Source organism: Rhinoraja longicauda, chromosome 4 (assembly GCF_053455715.1).
Source record: "Rhinoraja longicauda isolate Sanriku21f chromosome 4, sRhiLon1.1, whole genome shotgun sequence".
Lineage (NCBI taxonomy): Eukaryota > Metazoa > Chordata > Chondrichthyes > Rajiformes > Arhynchobatidae > Rhinoraja > Rhinoraja longicauda.
This window is the reverse complement of record NC_135956.1, coordinates 26,663,415-26,684,100: the sequence shown is the minus strand read 5'-3', so window position 1 is coordinate 26,684,100 and position 20,686 is coordinate 26,663,415. Positions and strand designations below refer to the sequence as shown.

General features: G+C 41.4%; 1 protein-coding gene across 10 annotated transcripts in view; it reads right to left on the bottom strand.

Annotated features, from left to right (window-relative positions):
• The window catches only part of rgs20 (regulator of G protein signaling 20), a 151,711-nt gene that overhangs the window by 39,890 nt on the left and 91,135 nt on the right, over positions 1 to 20,686 (bottom strand). Inside the window, exon 2 of one of the 10 annotated variants that reach the window (XM_078398546.1) lies at positions 394 to 449. The exons of 8 other annotated variants lie outside the window; for them this stretch is intronic. In XM_078398546.1, the coding sequence (XP_078254672.1) occupies positions 394 to 414 (21 nt within the window). In that variant the 5' untranslated portion in view covers positions 415 to 449. Of the gene's footprint in view, positions 1 to 393; positions 450 to 9,126; positions 9,251 to 20,686 lie in introns of those variants that run through there. One more of the 10 variants, XM_078398551.1, reaches the window with a different exon arrangement.

Genomic DNA, 20,686 nt, shown 5'->3' with positions numbered 1-20,686 from the left:
AAAGGTTGTTTCACAGGGGTTTTTGGATCAAGTATAGTCTGGAAATAATAATTACAGATTCTGGCTCTTAATGAAGGACGTCCTTTGCCCAAGGCTTGAATATATTGGGGCATGTTTTCTTCATGCAGTTTATTTTATCCTGATGCATTACATCAGAAGATACAGTAATCAGCAGGAGGCCTCGCTTACCAATATTGTTTAAATATTACAAAATATTGAGCTGTTTGAAAATCTGATTAGTGGGCACTGAAGGGTAGAATGATCAGTTTAGATATAGGATTATTAAAATAATATGCGAGACAGATTTTCTGCTGCTGCTGAAAGCAGGGAATTGTCTGAGGTGGATGTAGCTGCTTGCAATGTTAGATCGGTGTGCTATTATTAAAAGATTACCTGGAGGTTTTCTGGAAGCATTCGGTGGAGTCAAGGTGTTGCAAATTCCATATGGCCTGCAGGAAAGTACAGGATTAAGAGAAATATATCTTTCTGTGCTTATTTTATCTGCCTGCCAGAATTCTTGTTCCCCTTTCAGTAATTAGTATTTTAAGGATATGTCATTTATATATTTATTAGACATTATTGGCCGTGGATAACCCTGTATTTTGGTAGAAAATATTACATTTGGATTTAACTTTTTTTTGCTTTTGAAGTTCATTATCCCATTTAAGGAATATTTAGGTTTATCTGGGAACAATTCTTGAGCCCTAAACGATCCTTCATATGAAGCCAAATACAAAGTGTTGCAGTAACTCAGGTGATGTTTCAGGTTGGGACCTCTTTACAGACTCCAGTATAAAGAAGGGTCCCAACCCAAAATGACACCTTTCCATGTTGTCCGGATATGCTGCCTGACCTGCTGAGTTACTTCAACACTTTGTACCTTTTTTAAAAATAAACCAGTATCTGCAGTTCCTTGTTTCTCCATACAAAGCCTTTATTTATAGTAGAAATATCAGCAAAATTGATAGCTGTTACTGTTACTATGTACAAATTGGATTTCAAGTTGGGAGGAGTGCAACTAAACATGAAAATCTATAGCTTTTTGTATTGTCCAATGCTTATTGCACAGAAATGACATTAAGCATTAGGCTCCTCATTCAAATAAACATAGCACAAAAAGTAAGGAAATTTGTGTTTGGTAGATTATTTCTTTGTTGTAACAATGCTTCTTCGCAATAAATCTTATACCGTTGGAAAGCCTGTTTATTTCCCTTTTAAATGGTGCCACATTTGTAAGGAACATGCATTTGTGGGATGAGCAGCAGAGCTGAGTATGTGGGTTGCGCCCATGATAAATTTGCCAAATCTTCTCTGCCAATGCCAAACAGCTTATTCTGCTGTTGCTATTGACTCTTGTTTTGAGCTTCTGGTACCCCCAGGTGCTGACAATCAGGTGCCTGATTGGCACCTGATTGGCAGCATCTGTGAGCATGGGCCCTGCTACAGTGGTCAGTAGGTGTCTGCTCCAAGAATCGGCATGCCACGTTTGACTGATCTGGATAGGGCCCGTGCGATAGGGCAACTTCAAGCTGGTGTTCCGCAAAACCAAGTTGCGGCATTATTTGGAGTGAGCCCTAGTACTATCTCCAAAGTGAAGGCCAAGTTTCATATAATGGGGGATGTCAGAGACAGGCCGCGAAGTGGGCGTCCCAAGAAGACGACACCCGAAGAAGACCGTTTCCTCACCCTGTCAGCACTTAGGAACCGTAGGCTGTCTTCTACAGATTTGCAGTCAAGGTTTGCAGGACGATATGGCCGACGGCTCTCTGCCCAGACAATTCGGAGCCGATCTCCGGTCTCATAGGGCTGCCAGGAGGCCTGCCATGACTGCCCTTCACATTCAGGCCCGTTTGTGCTGGTGTCGGCAACACGTGCACTGGAACCTGAACATGTGGAGGAACGTTATGTTCAGCGATGAGTCCAGATTCTGCCTACGGCAGTTGGATCATAGGGTCAAAGTGTGGAGAAGACGCGGAGAACGCTATGCTGATTGCTGCACCGATAGAGTAACATCTTTTGGTGGAGGCAGTGTGATGGTGTGGGGCGGCATCTCCCTCACTGGAAAAACGAGGCTTGTCATCGTTGGAGGCAATCTCAATGCAGAGAGATATCGAGATGAGATTCTACAACCAGTGGCAATCCCATATCTCCACAGTCTGGGACCGAACTCTATCCTCCAAGATGACAATGCTCGCCCCCACAGAGCAGGGTTTCTCAGAGACTACCTCCAGAATTTGGGAGTGGAGAGGATGGAATGGCCTGCCAGCAGTCCTGACCTCATCCCCATTGAACACTTGTGGGATCAGCTTGGGCGTGCTGTTCGTGCCAGAGTGACCAACACAACCACGTTGGCTGACTTGCGACAAATGCTGGTTGAAGAATGGGATGCCATCCCACAACAGTGTGTGACCAGGCTGGTGGCCAGCATGAGGAGGATGTGCCAGGCTGTTGTGGCTGTGTATGGTTCTTCCACACGCTACTGAGGCTCCTGTTTATTAAATGAATAAATTGTTAAATTGCCAATATGTCTTGTTTATTCAGACTTCAATCATCCAATCCACCAAACAACACCGAACAAGAGTCAATGGCAGAATAAGCTGTTTGGCATTGGCAGAGAAGATTTGGCAGATTTTTCATTGGCGTAACCCACATACTCAGCTCTGCTGCTCATCCCACAAATGCATGTTCCTTACAAATGTGGCACCATTTAAAAGGGAAATAAACAGGCTTTCCAACGGTATAAGATTTATTGCCAAGAAGCATTGTTACAACAAAGAAATAATCTACCAAACACAAATGTCCTTACTTTTTGTGCTATGTTTATGAAGTCACTACCCAAAAAGTCACCCATTCCTTCTCTCCAGAGATGCTGCCTGGCCCGCTGAGTTATTCCAGCATTTTGTTTCTATCAAATATCCTAAGAGTTGCTTTTCTATTTCTGTTTAATTAGACTTTTTAAATCCCATGATAAGTCATAATCCTGTCAAACAAGATCCCTGTCACTGCAAATTAATTTATACAAATATGGGAACTAATTGCATCAGTTCAAAATCCAATTTCTTTTAGCCTTTTCTATATTTTTCCTCCATATTGTGTAATTACTCTCTTCTTTGCCTCCCTGGATTTCACTTTCTGGATCTATTTTGATATTGATATTGTTGGTTCATTGACACACTCCAGAATGATTGGTCAAGGTTGATTACTTATTTCCAAGAAAACTTCCCATCAAACCTCTCATTTGACTATTCAAATCCAAAAGGTGTAGGACAAATGTACACAGAAATTAAATGGGCAAAAAGAAAGGAAAATCTAAGGAACAGCGGGTACTATTTCATTGCAGGCAATAGTAAAATCAAGATTATGCCGTGGAATTCCAGGTATAAACTTTGTTATCTTTCGCCGGTGCTAGCCACCTCAAGGTTGCGATTGGGGCGGCCTACAGTGGCGCAGCGGTAGTGTTGATGCTGTACAGCGTCAAAGATCCGGGTTTGATCCTTGACTGCAGGTGGTGTCTGTACCGAGTTTGTACGTTCTCCCTGTGACCGCGTGGGTTTTTTCTCGATGCTCTGGTTTCCTCCCACATTCCAAAGACATGCAGGTTCATTGGTAAGTTGGTTTCAGTAAAATTGTCCCTAGTGTGTAGGAGAGAACTAGTGTGCGGGTGATTGCTGATTGGCACGGACATGGAGCCTGTTTGCACGCTCTATCTCTAACCTAAACTATCATGCATTGTATGTATTCAATGCTCTACAGACATTCAAATGTGCACAGGTAAAAAGTAGCCATGTGCGTCACTTGAATTTTGCAGTTGAACAGGAAAAAAAAGAAGCTAAGAGCTGCCACAGATTGGTTTGATAAATGATGTGGGAAACTAGAACAATCTTGTGTCTGACATCCTTCTTGAAGATGCCTCATTCAAACAGCTCAAAGAAGATTGATGAGAAAATGGGTGTAATTTCAAAATCTCGTGGAACCTAGCCAAGAAAGTGGTTGATAAGATGAAAGCCGCTGTGGTTGGTGCAGTTTTCAATATGAAACACCTAAACACCTACAGAACCTGAAAATCACTTTTTTTTGCAGCATTTTTCTATGCATTATTAGATTATTATCCCAAGGATCTCATCTATGAGATAATCAGATTGCTTTCTCTGTCAATCATACAGTACCATGGGAGAAGCAAAACATTTGACCCGCTGCTGAAATATATCTTTTTTGCATAGCAGCTTAGTCACTTGCTGCATGTTTCTATACTATAACATAGTGTTTGGCTGCGTTGTCTGTGACTGCTAAATGCATAAGAGTTCAAGACCACTTATCTGCCTGGAGATAAAATGGCACTGCAAGTGACTGACACTGTTGAAGGAGACCAGCTTGGATATTGTTGGTTGGAAACCTTCCATAAGCTACACAGGCTTTCATAGGATATTTCATAAAGTGCTGTATGAGAGTTAGATTAATGGAACTGAACCTTCCAGGATTAAAGGGACAGTTACAGTATGAATATAGAATTGACTGAAAAAGAAGTAGAAGAGAGTTTAGTTTAGTTTAGAAATACAGCATGGAAACAGACCCTTTGGCCCACGAGTCCGATACCAGGGATAATTTACGGAAGCCAATTAACCTATTAACCTGCATGTCTTGGGAATGTCGGAGGAAACGGAACACCTGGAGATTAACTCACACGGTGATATATCTTTAAACAAGGACTTTCTGTTCACTGTGCATTTATGGCACCTGAAGTTTCAAGTCAATTTAGCTTGCTTGATAGGAATGGCACTCAAGCAAGCTAAAAGACTTTCCTTCGTGACAGACTAATCATAGAACTGGAGTCCATTGTCAGAGCTATAGCTAAGTCCCAGGCTGCAAAACCAATGCTGAATAGATTGCTGAGAACGGTTCAAGCATTGGAGATCATTTTTCAATGTTCTATAGATTCAGGATCAGTTCCTGTGGATTGGAGGATAGCAAATGTTATCCCACTTTTTAAGAAAGGAGGGAAGAGAGAAAACGGGTAATTATAGACCAGTTAGTCTGACATCAGTGGTGGGGAAGATGCTGGAGTCAATTATAAAAGACGAAATTGCTGAGCATTTGGATAGCAGTAACGGGATCATTCCGAGTCAGCATGGATTTACGAAGGGGAAATCATGCTTGACAAATCTACTGGAATTTTTTGAGGATGTAACTAGGAAAATTGACAAGGGAGAGTCAGTGGATGTGGTGTACCTCGACTTTCAGAAAGCCTTCGACAAGGTTCCACATAGGAGATTAGTGGGCAAAATTAGGGCACATGGTATTGGGGGTAGGGTACTGACATGGATAGAAAATTGGTTGACAGACAGAAAACAAAGAGTGGGGATAAATGGGTCCCTTTCGGAATGGCAGGCAGTGACCAGTGGGGTACCGCAAGGTTCGGTGCTGGGACCCCAGCTATTTACGATATACATTAATGACTTAGACGAAGGGATTAAAAGTACCATTAGCAAATTTGCAGATGATACTAAGTTGGGGGGTAGTGTGAATTGTGAGGAAGATGCAATAAGGCTGCAGGGTGACTTGGACAGGTTGTGTGAGTGGGCGGATACATGGCAGATGCAGTTTAATGTAGATAAGTGTGAGGTTATTCACTTTGGAAGTAAGAATAGAAAGGCAGATTATTATCTGAACGGTGTCAAGTTAGGAGGAGGGGGAGTACAACGAGATCTGGGTGTCCTAGTGCATCAGTCAATGAAAGGAAGCATGCAGGTACAGCAGGCAGTGAAGAAAGCCAATGGAATGTTGGCTTTCATAACAAGAGGAGTTGAGTATAGGAGCAAAGAGGTCCTTCTACAGTTGTACCGTGCCCTGGTGAGACCGCACCTGGAGTACTGTGTGCAGTTTTGGTCTCCAAATTTGAGGAAGGATATTCTTGCTATGGAGGGCGTGCAGCGTAGGTTCACTAGGTTAATTCCCGGAATGGCGGGACTGTCGTATGTTGAAAGGCTGGAGCGATTGGGCTTGTATACACTGGAATTTAGAAGGATGAGGGGGGATCTTATTGAAACATATAAGATAATTAGGGGATTGGACACATTAGAGGCAGATAACATGTTCCCAATGTTGGGGGAGTCCAGAACAAGGGGCCACAGTTTAAGAATAAGGGGTAGGCCATTTAGAACGGAGATGAGGAAGAACTTTTTCAGTCAGAGGGTGGTGAAGGTGTGGAATTCTCTGCCTCAGAAGGCAGTGGAGGCCAGTTCGTTGGATGCTTTCAAGAGAGAGCTGGATAGAGCTCTTAAGGATAGCGGAGTGAGGGGGTATGGGGAGAAGGCAGGAACGGGGTACTGATTGAGAGTGATCAGCCATGATCGCATTGAATGGCGGTGTTGGCTCGAAGGGCTGAATGGCCTACTCCTGCACCTATTGTCTATTGTCTATTGTCTATTGTCAATCAGTTGTTTATGTTACAATGGCCATTACACTCCACAATCCATTCAGTTTGGAACACTCAAATATGTCAGTTGCCGAAAGAAAGGTTATATTTCAATGTACTGCAAACCCCAGGCGAAGGCAATTAATAAAACAAATTGCACCAGTAATTTGAAACAATGGACAGGAGGACTTCACAGTTTGTAAATTCATTCAGAAGATAAGGAACTGACACTGTACAGTATCTATAGCATGAGCTTTTTTGCTAATAAATAAGGTTGGCATGGTGGCACAGCTGGTAGAGTGTCTGCCTCACAGCACCAGAGACCTGGTTCAATCCTGACCTTGGGTACTGTCTGTGCTGAGTTTGCACATTCTCCCTGTGACCGAGTCATGGTCCTCCAGGTGCTACAGTTTCCTTCCTCATCCCAAAGACACGTGGGTTTGTAGGTTAATTGGCCTCTGTAAATTTGCCCCTAGTGTGTAGGGAGTGGATGCGAAAGTGGGTCTAACATAGAACTAGTGTAAATGGGTGATTGATAGTCAGCTTGGACTCGGTGGGCCGAAGGGCCTGTTTCCATGCTGTGCCTTTCAAATCAATTCAATGATGGCAGCAAACAACCAGTACATGGATTAAAACAAAATTGATATGGCTGAAAACCACTTAATATGAATGAAAAAATATGTTTTGCTTACTCTTGCAAATTCAACCAGATGCCATTGATGTAATGCACAGTCACACTGCAAGACTGCTTTCAATGGGTTTTAGAGAGTTTGGCACTAATGTAATGCATAATGCCACCCAAAATATGTTATGATGTGTGGTGTAGCAGCGGGGCCTATGGAAAGGCCGGGGCTGGCCTGTGCTGGTAGCCCAGGACTGTGACATCAGTATCACTGCCATCCACCTGTCCCAGAGCCAGTCTCACAGACAGTGCCACCTGAAGGAACTCAATGGCATGGCCATCAAAGTACTGGAGACGCCAGGTCAGCAGACCTTGATCAAACCTTCCCAGGCGCTGAGAGTGACTGTCATCAATTACAACTCTCGATTCAACATCCAGAGAGAATGTTTCCACTTGTTAGGTCCTGACTCGATGGTGCTGGCTTGAAGGGCCAAATGGCCTACACCAGCACCTATGTTTTCTATGAAGCCCTACACTAAAGACCAGACAAAGAAGCTGCTGAAAAATAAAAATGCCTTCTCTGGCTTACCATACCCTCAGTCCATCTAATCGAGGAGTCCTGCAGAGTGTTAAAGTATTTCTGACATTATCAAGTGAACAGGTGCATGGATAGGAAAGGTGGACCAATTGGGCAGGTACATGTATAGGAAACGTTGAGAGGATGGACAGGTGTGACTAGTGTAGGAGCATCTTAATTGGTACGGGCAATTTGGGCCGAGGGGCCTGTTTCATGTTGTATGACTCTATGAAATAAAAGAAAACAGCAGATGGTAAGTGCAGCTCCCATTATCGTAGTAAATGATGAAAATTAGCTTTTTTTTTAAACCTCTGCAGGAGTGGCTGACACAACCCAAGGATGTCTTAAGTTTTAAGATCACATTATTCAACAGTCATTATTCAACAGGCATGTACAGAGACAGCAACACTGGCAGATCAGGGAACAATGTGCACAGTGATGTAATAATGACCTGTTCCAAGGCCACACCAGTTTGATGTGCTCTAAAAGAGTCACGTTGAGAAGGATCTGGAGAGGCAAGAACAAAATGTGTTCTTATGAAAACAGACCAGCATACTGCCACTCCACTAGTTATGTCAAAGGCAAACATAACCCTGTGGTTGTAATTAGTTTAGTTTAGTTTAGAGATGCAGCAAAAAAAATAGGAATTGCAGCACACCGAGTCCACGCCAACCATTGATCACTCGTTCACAGCAGTTCTATACTATCCCACTTTCTCATCAACTCCTCACACACTTACAGAGGCCAGTTAGCCGACAAACCTGCACAGTCTTTGGATGTGGAAGGAACCCGAGGCACCCAGAGGAAACCCCCAGTCTCATGGAGAATGTACAAGCTCCACACAATCAGCATCCGTGGTCAGGATTGAATGCGGGTCTCTGGCACGGTGAGGCAACAGCTCGATCAGTTGCACCACTGTGCCGCCTCGTAGGTAGACTACAGATTCACACTAAATCAAGCTGCAGACAGTGAACAATATCTGCCAGCCAGGAGATACAATTGGACAGCCTTCATATCTATGCAGAAATGAATGTTGACCAGTCAGCAGCATCTGACCACCAACATTCACAAAGGACTCCATTCATACACAAGGTTATCCCTACTAGTCAAGTTTTCACTCAAGACTGAAAAGGCTACAATGAACAAAATCTTGCAAAGTGTGGATCTTTGCTTGTGCAACCAAGGTAATTGGTTGATTATCATCCACATGGTGTTTTGGAGGACGTTTGTGGCAGATTACATGGGCACTTTGTGAATTTGAAGATTGTTTTTGTCTTGTAATTTGGTTTTGATGCTTGATGCCAAAGGCCTGCAGCCAATGAAGCAAAAACAAAAACACATGCCATCAGCAAGTCCTCTGAAACCTAAAAATGTAATAGAGTGAAAATTGTTACAAGGAGGTTGCAGTTTATTCACAATTTCTTCCAGATCTTCTGTGAATGCACATGCTATGCATTACTTGTAGAAAAAGGATGTGATGTGGACATAGAGCAAGTATTAACATAGAATAAATACCAGAAAAGAAGCACTCTGATTGTTGCAATACCATGGATTGTGGAAATCAGCATGTAATATGCTAAGTTATACTGGCGTTGCAGTATTAAGCTATGTGATGGTTCTTCTTCTTCTTGCATATGGCGTGCACAGCCTAAAGTTGTAGGTCAAGGTTAGACATCCAGGCCAGGCCAGCATCAGTTGCTGGGTGGATGGCCTTGATGCCACCAAGGAAAAGCCTCAGTGAGCAGTCATTCACGATGTGAGGGATGGTCTGGTCTGGATATCCGCAGTCGCAAGCAGGGTTGTCTGTCATCCCCCACTTGTGCTGGTGATGGGCTGTTCTTGCATGGAGGGTGCGGATCTTGTTCAGGGTTAGATATTGCTTGCGATGGAGGTCAAATCCCGGTGGTTTCACTGTGAGGTCTGTGATGATCTCTCCGTTGTTGGTGTTGGCATCTTTCCAGGCTCTGCACCACTCACTCTTGGGGTCAAAGTCTTCCAGGGATTTGGCTGAAGACCAGAAGGGTTTGCGGGAGATTGCAACCTTCACATGGTCCACCCTGTTTCGACTAGTGGGGTACCGCAAAGCTCGGTGTTGGGACCACAGTTATTTACAATATACATCAATGACTTGGATGAAGGGATTAAAAGTACCATTAGCAAATTTGCCGATGATACAAAGCTAGGTGGCAGTGTGAACTGTGAGGAAGATGCTATGAGGTTGCAGGGTGACTTGGACAGGTTGTGTGAGTAGGCGGATGCATGGCAGATGCAGTTTAATGTGGATAAGTGTGAGGTTATCCACTTTGGTGGTAAGAATAGGAAGGCAGATTATTATTTGAATGGTGTCAAGTTAGGAAAAGTGGACGTACAACGTGATCTGGGTGTCTTAGTGCATCAGTCACTGAAAGGAAGCATGCAGGTACAGCAGGCAGTGAAGAAAGCCAATGGAATGTTGGCATTCATAACAAGAGGAGTTGAGTATAGGAGCAAAGAGGTCCTTCTGCAGTTGTACAGGGCCCTAGTGAGACCGCACCTGGAGTACTGTGTGCAGTTTTGGTCTCCAAATTTGAGGAAGGATATTCTTGCTATTGAGGGCGTGCAGCATACGTTTACTAGGTTAATTCCCGGAATGGCGGGACTGTCATATGTTGAAAGACTGGAGCGACTAGGTTTGTATACACTGGAATTTAGAAGGATGAGAGGGGATCTTATCGAAACGTATAAGATTATTAAGGGGTTGGACATGTTAGAGGCAGGAAACATGTTCCCAATGTTGGGGGAGTCCAGAACCAGGGGCCACAGTTTAAGAATAAGGGGTAGGCCATTTAGAACAGAGATGAGGAACAACTTTTTTAGTCAGAGTGTTGTGAATCTGTGGAATTCTCTGCCTCAGAGGGCAGTGGAGGCCAATTCTCTGAATACATTCAAGAGAGAGCTAGATAGAGCTCTTAAGGATAGTGGAGTCAGGGGGTATGGGGAGAAAGCAGGAACGGGGTACTGATTGAGAATGATCAGCCATGATCACATTGAATGGTGATGCTGGCTCGAAGGGCCGAATGGCCTACTCCTGCACCTATTGTCTATTGTCTATTGACTAATGCAATCAACCCGATGTGCACAATCTAATCTATGTGATGGTAAACAGAACAGAGAACAATACAGCATAGGAACAGGCACTTCGGCCCACAATGTTTGTGTTGAACATGATGCCAAAACAAACTCTTCTCTGCCTGCCTATATTCCATATCCCTCCAGTCCCCGAGAGAAGGTGGAAGAAGGAAGAAGAAAGAAGGAAGAAGAAAGAAGAAAGAAAGGAAAAGGGAAGAATGAAGAAGGTCTCCTCCCAGCTAACTGTGTTCCCCTGTCACAGATTTGAGGAAGACTGAGCCACTGGGACAAACCTGAGACCACCAGTGCCATTGTGTGGTCAAGACCGGGTTAGCTGGGAAGAATCCCTAGACAGTCAACGCCTCTACTAAGGCTAAAACTGAGTGGCCGGGGCAAAGCTGAGATGCCAGTGCCTCTTCCTGCCTATAGGCAACAAGGGACTGCACCTACACACAGGGGCAAAGACTGAGCTACCAGTACGAGGCTGAGATTTCCACGATCAAGCATGAGAAGGGTGAACTGCAGAGAGAAGCCTGAGATTGCCACACCTCTTCCTTCAACACCAGGACTGAGCTGCAAGAACAAGCCTGAGATCGCCAGTGCAACCTCACATGAGCCCTGTCGCCAATAGATCACGCCCCCTGTGGTTCTCGACTTTCTTGTCACTGTAAATAAAATATATCACGCGAGTTCACCCTACTGCAAGTGTCAGTGTAGTCACTGCTGAACCTGGCCTCATCCCCGAAGCCACACCAAGCATCATACTGGTAAATCCCCTCTGCATGCTTTCCAAAGCCAACACATTCTTCCCGAGTCTGAAGAAGGGTCTCGACCCAAAAACATCACGCATTCCTTCTCTCCAGAGATGCTGCCTATCCTGCTGAGTTACTCCAGCTTTTTGTGTCTATCTTCAGTTTAAACCAGCATCTGCAGTTTCTTCCTACAAGGTTTTCCTGCATTGAAATGACCAGAACTGCATGCAGTAGTCCAAATGCTGCCTCGCCAAAGTCCTATAAACTGATTACAAGAAAAAGCCACTGCTTTTGCTTCTTGCACATGCATCGGATATGATTGCAGCAATGCATAAATTGAGAAGGAAACACTGTGAATATTATTTTGAAACCAGGAAATCCCATGAATTCTTAATAGGCAAATCTTTTATCATATTAACATAAACAACAATTACTGGTATCAAATCGGTGATACCTACTCTCGCAACAAGAAGATTGCAAATTTGGCTAATTATTTTACTGCAAAAGACTACAAAATGGATTACAGCAATTCTATGCAAAATGTCACTGAGAACAATCTGTAATGGCTTCTGCAGAAGAATCTAATGTAGGGAGGTAAAATGGGCTTTTCATTAAATTCAGGACCATAACAGTCCAGTGATTATGTCTGAGATCGGAGACGCAGAAAAACATGATGTTTACAGATGTTGAAAGGATGGCCAAAATTTGACCAATTCGATTGATTAGTTTGCAGCATGGAAACAAACCCTTTGGTCCAACGAGTCCATGCTAACCTCAATCACCTGTTCAAGAGTTAGAAATCAATGGAACAATGAAATTCTTACATGCAGCAGCATAACAGGTCTATGAACAGTTCTCACTAGTTCAATGTTATGCTACTTTTGCATACACACCGTATACATTATGGATAATTTACAGATGCCAATTAACTTGCAAAAACCACATGTCTCGTGTCTTTGGGATGCAGGAGGAAACTGACCTCTATACAACCTCTATACAGCAGCACCCAGGTCAAGATCAAAACCGGGACTATCTAGCATCACTGTGCTCCTCAGATAGAGTGCTCCACAATCATCAAAATGAGCTGTCATGTGAGCAAGGATGCATCAAGTGAGGTGAAAGTAATTATTGCTAAGCTTTAAACTGAAAACACAGGAGCCTGAAAGCAATTACAAGAACAGTGAACATAGCTTCTTGTAATTCAAGTCTCTGTTCAGTGACCTTGCATAGTTAGTAATGAAGGTGGTATTAGCCAACATTGCAGGAACTCGTGATGAAAAACTCCTTTGCAATCATGGTTATGGCCTACTAGACTGTAGACTTTTGCGATAAGTAGAATTATAACTTCCTGTTACTGATCAATAATCATTGAAAACGGATTGAAGTGAATCACATGGTTCATGTATCACAACTGACCATACTATAAATAAGCTGAGGACTCTGTGTCTGTTGTGAGTTACCTGAAGGATCTGTTTCTGACACAGATTTCAGTTTTGACCGACTCTGTCTGTAAACGGCCAACTCTGGAATAGTATCAGACATATTTGATTCCTTCGTATCCTTCGAATGCAGCAGCCGAGCAGTCAAATTTGTTAAAGAGGCTCTCATGAAATAAGGATTGCAGTGATACAATGCTTGACATGAAACATCACTTGGCCAACTTCCTGCTGAAGTGTAGAGCAACATATTGAGATTACACTTACACATTTCTTAATCAAATTTGGCTTCTGGATTTGAACAGAAGTAGTTGAGTTAAAATATTATAAGACTAATCAAAACAAATGCAATTTCAATTGAATCCAGCATCATGTGGGACTTCACAGAAATAGGTAGGAATCATGTTAAAGTTTTGTAGAACCAAGAGTTATTTGATTGATGCGTAGGAAAGAACTGCAGATGCGAGAAAATGGATGAGACTCAGTGGGCTGAACTCCAGATGCTGGTGCACACCGAAGATAGACACAAAGTGCTGGAGTAACTCAGAGGGACAGGCAGCATCTCTGGAGTGAAGGAATGGATCTGAAGAAGGATCTCGACCTGAAATATCACCCGTTCCTCTCCAGAGATGCTGCCTGACCCACTGAGTTACTCCAGCATTTTGTGTCTATCTTTAGTTATTTGATTGAAATTGGTGACAATAGAATTAAGTGTTCATTTGTAATCCAAAAGGTGAGTAAAGTCTGGCTGGTAAACCACTCCATCAGTAATTGTGCCCCAGCTGATTCCAGTGTAGACTTTTAGATGTTGAGTTCTAAATCAAGAAAGTTTGACAAAGAAGCAGAACCTGTAAAAAAACATCAGGAAGTCTCCAAAATAAAACAGTTACTAGATTGGATTCGTGGTGGGGGTGAATTAAATGCGCACCTTGAAGTTACTTGTGCCTCACTGTTGAAAATGTAAAATTGGAAATGCCTCTCTTTAAAAACACACGAGCACAGAAGTGTCCCTTTAATGGAGTACTTCACATTTCAGGTGTCCCCACATAAATTTTACATTACTTCCACATGAGATTTTTTTTGCTTAAGTAAAACAGTGAGAATTTACCTGACTTCCACTTCCAGCAGTGAATTGCACCAAATTTCTACGTAGCAAGTACCAAATTTCTATGTAGCATGTTTCCGAGATGCAAATTCCCAATAGGCTGACCAAATTTCCACAGCAACACATGTTGACAATCAGCTGCACAAGTTACTGGGATAAGCTATGCAGTGGGAACAAAAATTCATAAACCCCACCAGAAAGAACAGTAGATTTATTCCTAGTGAAAATGTCTATCTGGAGAATGAATGAATAGCAAACCAACAGTGTGAAAGTTTACAAATGTTACTATTTCAAATATTTTACATTTCATATAACCCAATTCATTAATCGCTCTATTTATTTCTTCATTCATAAAAAGAACTATCCTCCCAAAACATCTGTCCCTTATATTTTTTTAATTCACACCAGGAAGTTGGGAGTCTAATTGTGCAATGGAAATTTTCAAAAGACCAACTAAAAGACTGTTGTTACTCTTGTAGCTTCTTTGTTGCAGTCACTTTGAATAAACACAGTAACACATCATCTTTTATGAAGTTCTGCATGCTTGGTAAACAGGTCAATATCATAAACAATACAATATATACATAAATCTTCTTGTTATCTAATATCTTACAACAAGACTCTTACTTCAGATAACAAAATAATGAATGGGTGTGTAGGTAGGTGCAATATAGGCAGTTTATTGCAAGCTTACTTTAACTCATCGTTTCACTATTTTCCTTCATAAGCTCTTTATTGTAGAACATACAAAAAGATGCTACACCTGTGGTGGTGACTCGGTATATAGTCATAAATGTGACAAGCAGATTACTCAGGTGAAATGTGTAGGAAGGAACTGCAGATGCTGGTTTACACCGAGGACAGACACAAAATGGCGGAGTAACTCAGCGGGACAGGCAGCATCTCTGGAGAGAAAGAATGGGTGACGTTTCGGGTCGAGACCCTTCTTTAAACTTACTCAGGTAAAATCCAGTTTTAGTTGTTGAAAGCTTCTTACTAAAACCAGCGTGATAGAAAATAAAATATCTTTGGAAGCACAATTCAGATTTTTATGTCAGGAATGCAAACAATATTGGAATTGAGAAAAATAGCACCAAATAAAAGGAATTTTGAGACTTTCTTTAAAATAAGAATCGCAGATGCTGCAATATGGCAAAGCTTATTTCCTCTTTTGGGGGAAAACATTTGTCACAGTTTTACCTCAAATTGCTGTCATCCTGTGATAAATAAAGAATGGAATATACAGTGATTGCATATATTAAAACCAGGTAATGAGCTTGAAAATAATCACTCAGTGCTGTCAACAAAGGTGATTTTATTTAATTTTCTTAACATTTCTGACTATCAAAACCTTTAAAAGTTGTTTCTGCAAAATCAACCAATTGATAATTTTTTATGCTTCACAATCCTGCAGAGTTCTATCTTACAATTATCAAGATTTTGCTCGTAGGCAAATATTCCAGCAGTACAAAACATTATTATCAAGGGACTAGGGTACCACACACGGCCATTCATTCTAGCTTTCTTAACGGAGAAGTTTCAAATATCTTCTCTTAAGTGCCTGAATTTGTTTTGCTCATGAGGGTGCATGTTTTAACCTGTGGAAATTCCCAAAGCAAACCCAGGAATGAATGCCATTCTCTTTTCAGAATTACTGTCTTCAAATTGTCCTCTTCATATTACATAGTTAAAAGTTATTTGGCATGGGTATGATTTAGATTACTTAAAATTGCAATATACAGTTGCATCATATTGTCACTTTGCTCTTGATTTTTACTAATATTTTCCTTGAAACTTGACATTATATTCTCAAGAGCAAGTATAAATTTCTAGGTAATCAATTACTTTGAAAACCATGAACAATTAATAGATTACTTATGTATATTGGGCTGGAAAGGAATTCAAACAATTTCAAATAAAGAAAGGAAATAGTGGCATTAAAATTGGAATACCACGAGATGATTGTGTTTGAGCACATTTCCAGCAAACTTAGCACCCAACAAAAAAAATCCTCTAGAAACAAGGAACTGCAGATGCCGGTTAATACACAAAAGGATATAAAATGCTGGAGTAATTCAGCAGGTCAGGCAGCATCTCTGGAGAACATGAATAGATGGCATTTAGGTTGAGAACCTTCTTCAGATTAATAATTCCTTTGTATTTTTCAATAGGACTAGTAGTTTCCCTGCCACGATTTTCAGATATAAAACAACCAAAAGTCAACAGAAATGCATGGTGCAAAATTCATTTGTGGTGAAATTTTCAACCTCTCTGGTCTGAATAATAATTGTTCTCATTTAATCATTGTACAACTACTTGTTACTGACCCCATTTGCTATTTAAAGGGCCATTGGTCAAACTGCATTGTTCGTTCTCATCAAACATTAAAATTGACTCTAATCTCATGCATAACTTACCCTCGGGAACACTCGAGACTGTCGTTGGTAATCTCTGCCACATCTCAGGGTGCTGATCTCTGGCATTAAGAAGGTCACCTAAGACATATACTAAAGGAGGGGAGACCACCTACTTTTCCTTCAGCCCATGTGGTCACGGGGAGAATGTACAAACTCCGTAAGGGCAACACCTGTAGTCAGGATCGAACCTGGGTCTCTGGCACTGTAAGGCAGCAACTCTTCCACTGTGCCACTAAAGTGCCCTGCAACTGTGACCTTGCTGGAATGATTTTTTTTTCACATTTAATAAATAAGTAAATAAGTACTGTATTGAGTCCCCTTACTTCCTTGAGGGTAGCCTGAAAAGTTCCTTCTTTAGGTAACCAATGGAGTTGAACATATTATCTACACATTAATTAATATTTGGTTAACATTGAATTTTATACCTTATGAATACTGAATAATGGGCATCTCATATTCCAGATCCCATTTATGGTAGTTGAATCTACTTATTCCATTTGCTTGATCTCATCACACAAAGGAACTAATAGTTCCCGTGAATTTGTTATTTTTCTCTTTTCAAAAATTGAGATGCGTTCAATTCAGATTTGTTTGCTCAGATTATAAAGAACTGGCAGCACTTTCTTATCTGTGTAAGGAACTAGTGAAAGGAACCTTTATTACCAATATTGTTCCAGACACTTCCTCATTTTCTCAGACTTTCAGTTATTCCAGCAGTTTCTCTTGTCCAAGACACTAAAACACATCATTTATCCATTTGATGGACTTTAACTGTGTAATAGAATATTTGCTCATTCATTGCAATCTTGGAATTCCATGATTTTATTAGCTCACAAAGAATACTCTCACTTTGCCACCTTTTACTTTCAATTTGGAGCTACAAAAATGTCATTATATCCCAGTTGGTAACAATGAATTTTCCACAGATTAATTATAATCTCTCTCTTTCTTACTTTGCAAATTTCAGGTATTCAGTTACAGAAATGTTTTAACCACGCACCAGCAAATTTTCAACTGCGTTTTGTTCCACAGCAACTTTGCTGGTTGCTTTGAAATGCGAAATTTTGTTCAGGCCATCCAAAAGAAAAGGGCGGCACAGTGACACAGTGGTAGAGTTGCTGCCTCACAGCGTCAGAAACACAGGTTTGATCCTGACTACAGGTGCTGTCTATACAGAGTTTGTACTTTCTCCCAGTGACCGAGTAGATTTTCTTCAGGAAGCTTCGGTTTCCTCCCACCTTCCAAAGACGTGGAGGTTTGTAGGTTAATTGACTTTGGTAAAATTATAAATTGCCCCTCATTGTGTAGGATAGTGTACAGGGTGATTCCTGGTCGGCGCGGACTCGATAGGCCAAAGGGCCTGTTGCCGCGCTATATCTCTAAAGTAAAGTCTAAGGTAATATTAGCTTTTTTTTTTTCTACTCCCTGTTCTACAACTATAACTTGACTTGTAGTTCTTTATTTCACTTAAATTTAATATTTTATGCTACCATAATCATTACCTTGAAAGACGCTTAAAATATTTTAACAAATCCATTATCTATAGGAAGTTCATAAATCAAGTATTCATCCTTTAAAAACACCAATATGACATGAAAATGCATTTTTAGTCGTGGAGAATGAAATGCCATAAAATAATGGCATCACCTTATCACATGGTCAACCCACGCTCATTAAAAGTAAGGAGTTTCAATACATTTTTCTTCATGTCATACTGCTTGTTTATGAAGAATTAAAATATTTGAAATAACTCTGTTTTGGTGTCATCTATTTTAATAACTTCTCTTTGGTTCAACAGTGGAATATATTACTGAGTGAAACTAGTGGTAAATAAGATGATTTAAATTTCCTGATGTACTAGGAACAGGTAGAGCTTGCCAATGGAAGCAACACACAATATATTTAGTGGGTAGGAAGGAACTGCAGATGCTGCTTTAAACTGAAGATACACACAAAAAACTGGAGTAACTCAGCGGGTCAGACAGCATCTCTGGAGAAAAGGAATAGGTGACATTTGGAGCCAAAATCCTGAAGAAGGGTCTCGGCCTGAAACGTCACCTATTCCTTTTCTCCAGAGATGTTGTCTGACCCACAGAGTTACTCCAGTTTTTTGTCTCTCTATATTTAGTGGGGATGAGTTCGCTCAATTAACCCATTTATGGGGTCAATGACAATGCTAAAACATCAATCTTAATGCATGCTCTCAACTGGACTTTAGAAACAGAAGGACTTGTATCTTCTGCGGCTTTCAATGAGAAAATAGAAATGGGCAGCAAATTGAGTAATACCTTGTGGCATGTCATGCTGAGACTTGCCAGGATATAATCTTCCCTGTTGAGAAGAGGAAGAAACTAACAGCTGATACTAGGAAAATGTGCAGGTGGTTTTGCAAGTCAGCAGCAGGAAGTTGGATCCCACATTTGGATTCAGTGTGACAATCAGTTGGAACAGGAAATATGAATGTAATGGCACATTCATTTACATTCTGATGTGTATATTACTCCAGCTTATCAACAACTCCAACAGCTCACTCCTTATATCCCATTTCATAGTAGATGTGCACATCTCTATCTGATTATATGATTCCTCACATCCCCAAATACCTGGTTACCACTACCATTTAAACACAGTCACACTCTTGCCTGATAGCTTCACAAAGCTCTATGTCCATCCTTCCAGGTTATGCTGTTTCTCTCTCCTGATGGTTCCTTTCTTACCCACTCAGAAGAGAGCACAGAACACCAGAGAACCCAAGGTATGCCTCCAGCTATCACACAGCCAACATTTGCTGAAGACGGTCCCTGGAGATAACCAAAGCATTGAAACAGATGGCAGCTGATTAAAGAATTCTAGTTCATCCACACATTTCCCATATTTATTTAAATTCTACATCAACACCAAGTGAAAAATGTTCTTGTCAATAAAAAAAGAGAACTTATTATCATCCAAATCTCTTCTTCAGACTGCCCTCATATTCTTCGCCATTTCCCACCTCCCATGCCAATCAGAATGAGACAAGCCACACATAACTCCAACCACATGTGTAGGGGTCTTTACGACCTTCAAAGGTGACAACTTCATGCCACACATCTCAATTACAAGAAGCATCCTCGCAGCTCTGCTAATGTCAGAAGGATTGCACCACATGTGAGACTTAGGAAGAGTAAGAATAATAAATTATAGAGGCACAATGTTTTTTCAGAAGTAATGAAGGGTTACAACATGGCTGATTTGAACCAACCCATTGCAATGCATCTACTTTGTCCCACTCCCTGTCCATTCCTCAGTATTTATCCATTTTCTCTTTGAAAGCCATGATTGAAACTGTATACACTAATCCCTTGGTAATATATTCCATAGTCTAATGCTTTTTTCATCTGTTTAAAGCAAAACAGAATTACTCTTTCAGATTGAAGACCCATCTGATGAACCTCTTTCTACAGTTGCTGCCTGACCTGCTAAATATTTTCAACATTTTCTGCTTCATTTCACCTGAAGATTTTTTTTTTGGTGAAAAAGATGGATCGGTGACATTTTCGGGCCATATCCTTTCTTCAGACTGATTGTGATGGGTGGGGGTGGGGGTGGGGGAAGCTGGAAGAGAGGAGGGACAGGACAAAGCCTGGCAAGTGACAGGTGGATACAGGGGAGGGTGAGGGAGATTTTTGATAGGCAGATGGTTTCACTAAAGTTAATAACAGAAGGTGCTGGTGGAAGGTTATATTTTGGGGTGGAGGCCCATGACGTGTTATGCCTCAGGGATCGGTGATTGGCCCATTGTTGTTTGTCATCTATGTCAGTAATTTGGATGAGAATGAACAAGTAATGATTGGTCAGTTTGCAAATGACACAAAAATATATGGCATGAAGAAGGTTATGAAGTATGAAGAAGGCTATCAAGAATTATAGTAGGTTCTTGATCAGCTGGGTAAGTAGCCCAATGAATGGCAGATAAGTCCTAAGTGTTGCACTTCAGGAAGTCAAACCAAGGAAAGATTTTCAAAATGAACTGTACGGCCCTTGAGAGCAACCTCAGAATACAAGGAGACAGTTCCCTGAAACTGGCATCACAGGTGTACAAAGTGGTGAAGAAGGCTTTTGACACACTGAGTTTCATCAGTAAGGGCATTGAGTATAGAAGTTGAGATGTTATTTTGCGGTTGTACAAGATGTTGGTGAAGCTACTTGGAGTATTGTATTCAGTTTTGGTCACCCTGTTATAGGAAAGATGCCATTAAGCCGCAAGGGCAGCAGATA